This window comes from Pristis pectinata, chromosome 8 (genome assembly GCF_009764475.1).
Source record: "Pristis pectinata isolate sPriPec2 chromosome 8, sPriPec2.1.pri, whole genome shotgun sequence".
NCBI lineage: Eukaryota > Metazoa > Chordata > Chondrichthyes > Rhinopristiformes > Pristidae > Pristis > Pristis pectinata.
The window spans coordinates 92,531,399-92,537,398 of record NC_067412.1 but is presented as its reverse complement, the minus strand read 5'-3'; the positions used below and the strand labels follow the sequence as shown (position 1 = coordinate 92,537,398).

The following is a 6,000-nucleotide window of genomic DNA, read 5'->3' as shown; positions in this document are numbered from 1 at the left end:
GGAGCAGGAAAGGAAGAAACATCTGTAAATGTCTGTTCCATCATACAGTGAGATTATAGCTCGACCGATACTTAGCTGCATTTACTTACTTTGTCCTAGTTTTCCTAAATAATATTGAACGTCGAACCGATATATCTCACATTTTAGGATGTGGCAAACAAAATAAATTTGTGAGCAAATAATGTGGATGGAAATCATGGAGGAAGCCACATACTCTGCCTCAACACACAAAAAGCTGGAGGAACTCAGCGGGTCAGGCAGCGTCTATGGAGGGAAATGGACTGTCAACATTTCGGGTCGAGACCCTGTCTCTGGACTGTTGAAGGGGACTCCGGATGAAGGGTCACAACCTGAATTGCCGGCTGTCCATCTCCCTCCACAGATGCTGCCTGACTTGCTGAGTTCCTCCAGCTTTTTGTGTGTTGCTTCAGATTCCAGCATCTGCAGTCTCTTGTATCTCCATCCTCCATCTGCCTGCCAGGGCAAGGGAAAACAGAAGGGCATAAGAAAATAAAAGCAAGAGGAGACCACTTGACCCCTCATGCCCAGTCTATCATCCAATACGATTGTAGCTAATGCTTTTCTTCAACATTTTATCTGGGCACCAACTGCAAATCCCTTGATTTCCTAAATATTTAAACATTTTCCAATTTCTGTGTTAAACATACTAAATGACTAAAGCTCCACAACCCTCTTACCCAGTAAATTCCAAAGATTCACTATCCTCTCAGTAAAGACATTTCTTCTTATCTCTGTCCTGAATGGACACCCCTTATTTTAGACAATGAACCTTGGTCATAGATATGACTCTGCATCTTCCCTGTCAAGCCCCTTACGAATTTTGTATGTTTCAGTGAGATCACGTCTTATTCTTCTAATCTTTAGATGCTACAGGCTTAATCTCTTAATCTGCTTCATCCCTCCTCATATGACACACTTGGGATCCCAGGACTGAGGACTTGCTTCTATTCCAGTTCTGTAGGCTCTGTGGTGGGATATATGTGGGACCTGTAGACTCTGCCACAGATGGTTCAGAAGTGCTTGCTCGGGCAGGTATGTGGGTTGTTCACCGTCTACCATTTTCTCTTAGCTTCCACATGCACTCAACAAAGAAACTCACAATCCTCAGGGCCTTCCTGGAGATGCATCTCTTCCATTTTGAGCAGTTATGGGCCAGGGATTCTCATGAATCAGTGAAGATATTATATTTTATCTTTGAAAGAGGCTTTAAGGCATCCTTGGAATGTTACCTCTGCCCTATTGGAAGCCCAGAGTGGAGTGACTGGATGAAAAACACTATGATGCTGGAGGAACTCAGCAGGCCAGGTAGCATCCGTGGGGAACAGCAGGCGGTCAATGTTTTGGGTCAGGACCCTTCTTCAGGACTGAAGATAGGAAAACAGGAAGCCCAATACATAGGAGGGAAAAGCAGAGCAGTGATCAGTGGACAAAAGAGGGGAGGCAGGGTGGGCACAAGGTGGTGATAGGTAGATGCAGGTAAGAGATAGTGATAGGCAGGTGCGGGGGAGGAGAAGAGTCTACTGTTGAATATTTTGAAAATGTAGTCCACTGATCACACCCGATAAAGTGTACTTAGAAGCTCAATGCTTGAGATGATGGCCAGAGGGAGCACATTGATGGTGGATTGCCTTTCCTGTCAGTAGACGTGGAGGACTTTGTGGAGAGTGGAACGAAACGAGAGATTAGCCTGGATGAGATGGCTGGTCCTTTAGTCTAATCTTTTTTCTTCTTTCATCTCATTACCACATTCTTCCATTATCACCTCTTTTGAAATTTAACCTTTAATCGGACAGATTTCAGGCCGTTGCTTTTTAAGCAGCAATAGCCAGGATTAATCCATTTAAAATAAATGAATTTCACTCTGAAATGATAATCATCGCTAAACATAGAATCAGAATCATTTTGGTAAAGAAGGAGGCTGTTCAGCCCATTGACTACATGCTGGCCCCTTGCAGACAAATCAATCTCATTCCCCCACCCTTTCTTCGTGGTCCTGTGAAGTAAGTCCATACCCAACTCCCTCTCTAAACTGATTTTTACATCGCTCTATTAGACAATGAGTTCCAGATCGGAATCACCCTCTGCCTAAAAAGACTTATCCTCTTAAAGTCTATCTCATAATAGTCATATCCCAGCAAATAAGCATGATGGGATACTTTTGGCACTCAACATACAGGTCTTTCAATTTAGGAGGTGGATTTAACCCCCATCTATATAAACGGAATTCAGAGACACAAGAGACTGCAGATGCTGGAGTCTAGAGCAACAAACAAAATGCTGGAGGAACTCAGTGGGTCAGGCAGCATCTGTGGAGGGAAATGGACAGTCGACGTTTTGGGTTGAGATGCTTCATCTGGACTGAAAGGTAGTGGGGAGATAGCCGGTATAAAAATGTGGAGGGAAGGGGTGGAGCAAGAGCTGGCAAGCAATTGGAAAAGAAATTCACTTAAGGTCACTTCAGTTCAGTTACTTGAAATCCTCGTATACAGTTCTTACACTAATTCCTAAAATATATATCTCATTTATCCAGTTTGTATGGATATCCTCTAATTTGACATTTAAGAAATGGCTATAGTATAGCTGATATCTTTAACCAGTTTTGGAGAGGCAGTTATGTTGCATTTGGACTCACATATGCAGAATCTGGGTTCTGAATAAACAACATGCCGGGGTTTGACATCTTTGTGGATTTGAGGTAAAATGAAACAAGACAGAATTGTGATAAAGTTATTCCTTTACCATAAAAGCACACTTGAGTGGACAAGAAAAGATCTAAGCTGTCATTCATGAAGAGCATCATGCAGGTATGTTTGGAATGTCATACATCAAGCCAAACATTTTTACAGAAACATTTCCAATTATTTCTTATATACGATTAAAATTTGGAACATTTGAGATTATAGGCATATGGTAAGTAAAGTAAATGATATTGCTTTAATAGATCAAGCAAAATATGCATGGCACATTGACAATCTCATGATATAGATCAAAATGAGCAGACAGTACTTTCAAATGTTATCTTACACATTTACTTCTGCTACATTGTTATTGGTTGGTGCTGGAGAAGGCTTGCTCTTCATTGCCTCTGTTCCAATTTTTGACAGATCACTAAAGAACATCCTCGGAGACCACAGTGACAGCAGTATTCTCTTGTATTCATTTCTAAAGTTCTGATTGAGAAGTCCATAGATGACAGCATTAAGGCAGCTGTTGAAGTATGCCATGAAGTAGCTCGTGATGAACAGCCATTCTGGGATTTTGTGCGCGACTGCTGGAGGGTTAATGGCCACGGCTAAGCCGATGAAGTTCAGAGGCCCCCAGCAAACTGCGAACAACACGAAGACCACAAACATGGTGAGGAAATTTCTGAAGTCGCTGGACTTCAACTTTGGTTCATCGGGTCTGACTCGTCGTTTTACCTGGATGACCAAGACCCAGATTCTCAGATAGCAGTAGGTCACCACACCGATAGGGACTAGGAAGTGAACAACCACCACAGCGATTGTATAATAAGAGCTTACTGTTTGTGTAAACGTGCACGAGAACACTCGAGGGTCGTACTTCAAAGATCCCACAAAAAAGTTTGGTACGATCGCGACAACTGTTAAGACCCAAGTCAGACATAGGTAGCAGATCGTGTTCTTGTAGCTGTAGAGCTTATCGTATTTGAAGCTGTGGCAGATGTAACAATACCTGTTGATCGCGATTGCTGTAATGTTGAAAACCGATCCGATTACACTTAAACCCATCAGGAATCCACTAACCTGGCAGTGAATATCACCCAGTGTCCATCCATGTTGGAAGATGGCAAATAAAATCAGAGGGTAGGGATAAACTGCCACAATCAAGTCAGCAACTGAAAGGCTGATGACAAAGATGTTACCTGCAAAGAAAAATGGGCAATTTACAGAAACAATTTAAATCATCAACTTAATTCATCACTCTAACTATATATTTTCCATCTAGGAGTAGTTAAAGATAATTGTTGCTTCTAATGGGCTTTGCTGATGTCTAAATACTGAGCGATAGGAAGCTTCCATTGTTTCAGTGCCTGGAGGCAAAAGGATTTTGACTACTATTATCATTTCTTGTTGTAAATTTTGCTTCTGTGTGTTTTTGGAACAATCACAATAGGTCACTTTCTCGCATCAGCCTATGTCCTCAAAATACAAAGGCATTTATTCAATGGAAGTGTTTGAATAACACAAAGGTGGCAAAACTTCCAACAACAAAATAATAATCTTTTTGATCCTTTCACCTCCGTGACCAGATTGAACCAGCAGAAGCCTCCAAACTCTTTGCTTTCTCTCAGTGCTCTGTGCTAAATTGGTTTGCCTCTCACCAGCTACAATGGTTACAGAACCACCACTTACTCAAGGATAACTAGACATGGACATAAATAGTGACAGTGATGCCAACATACCCAGACATCGAAAGTCTACTGTCACACTCAGAGAACCATGAGGGCACTGATGGTAGAAACACTAGTACTCACATTGATGCAATGAGATGCTTCTCTGCAGGTGGGACTTAGAAAAGAACATTAGCAGAACAAAGAATTTTACTCTCTAACACTCTTAATACCTGATAAGTGCAAATTAATAAATATCAAATCACAGTCGCTTGTAACTTACAGATAGTATTCTGCACTGGAGATGCCTTGAGTAGTTCCCCCCACTCACCTTAAATGCATCCCTCTGGTATTAGGGTTGAAATGTCTAATGCCAGAGGGCATGCATTTAAGGTGAGAGGGGGTAAGTTCAAAGGAGATGCGCAGGGCAAGTTTTTTACACAGAGAGTGGTGGGTGCCTGGAATGCGCTGCCGGGGTGGTGGAGGAGGCAAATACAATAGAGGCATTCAAGGGGCTCTTAGATAGGCACATGGATGTGCAGAGAATGGAGGGATATGGACATTGAGTAGGCTGAAAGGATTAGTTTAGTTGGACACTTGATTACTAATTTAATTAGTTCAGCACAACATCATGGGCTGAAGGACCTGTTCCTGTGCTGTACTGTTCTTTCTTTCTTTCCTTTTTCAATCTTTTTATTAGTTTTCAAATTAATACAGATTAATATATAGCATCAATGTTTGTACATGTAATACAAAGAGATCAGGAGAACAAACATGGCATAGATAATCATAAAGGACAATAAGATTAAAAAATCTGTAGATCCAACGATCTCTTAGTAAATGAATATAATATAAAAGAAAGGAAAGAAAAGAAAAAGATTTATTATATAAATTTTAAAAAGAAAGAGAAAAAAACAACCAAATCAATAAGAAAAATTATAAACAATATAAACTAAACTAAACAGAAAAATTTCAAAAAAAAACAAACAAAAAAAAAGAAAAAGAAAGACTGGACTAAAATTTCTCAGTAGAAACAGAGCAATATTATGTTGTCAACTCCGTTCCTCCAAGTTGGAAAGTTATTGAAAGGGGATCTACATCATGTGAAAATATTGAATAAATGGACTCCAAATATCTTCAAATTTAAGCGAAGGATCAACAGTACCACACCTAATTTTTTCCAAGTTTAAACATGATATAGTTTGAGAGAACCATTGAAGAGTAGTAGGGGGTATTGGATCCTTCCATTTAAGCAAAATGGATCTTTTGGCCATTAATGTAACAAAAGCAATCATACGATTAGAGGAAGCAGATAAATGGTGTGTACTGTTCTATGTTGTATGTTGTATGTTCTACGTTCCCTTCATTCACAGACATTTCACATTCATTCACTTCCGATGAATGATTTAAGAATCTATTGATTAAATGCAGTTACTGTCACAGGCACCAAATGATACCTGGAAGTCTGGCCAACTGATAGAAAAGAAATAAGGATAATAAAGGGGAAAAAAATTTGGAAAATTACAAAGGTAAGCAAAATCCATACAGTAGTAATAAAGGGGGACTTCAAACATCCAAATATGGACAGGTATAGCAAAGATGAGGAACGAGTTTCTTAAGTATATTCA

The 6,000-nt window shown here is 40.1% G+C and overlaps 1 protein-coding gene across 1 annotated transcript in view; it reads right to left on the bottom strand.

The window, feature by feature from the left end:
- Window positions 1-3,041: 3,041 nt before the first annotated feature.
- LOC127573823 (melatonin receptor type 1B-like) overlaps window positions 3,042-6,000 on the bottom strand; it is a 110,900-nt gene continuing 107,941 nt past the window's right edge. The window contains exon 2 of the mRNA XM_052022332.1: window positions 3,042-3,904. Coding sequence (XP_051878292.1) covers window positions 3,042-3,904 — 863 coding nt within the window. The remainder of the gene's footprint in view (window positions 3,905-6,000) is intronic.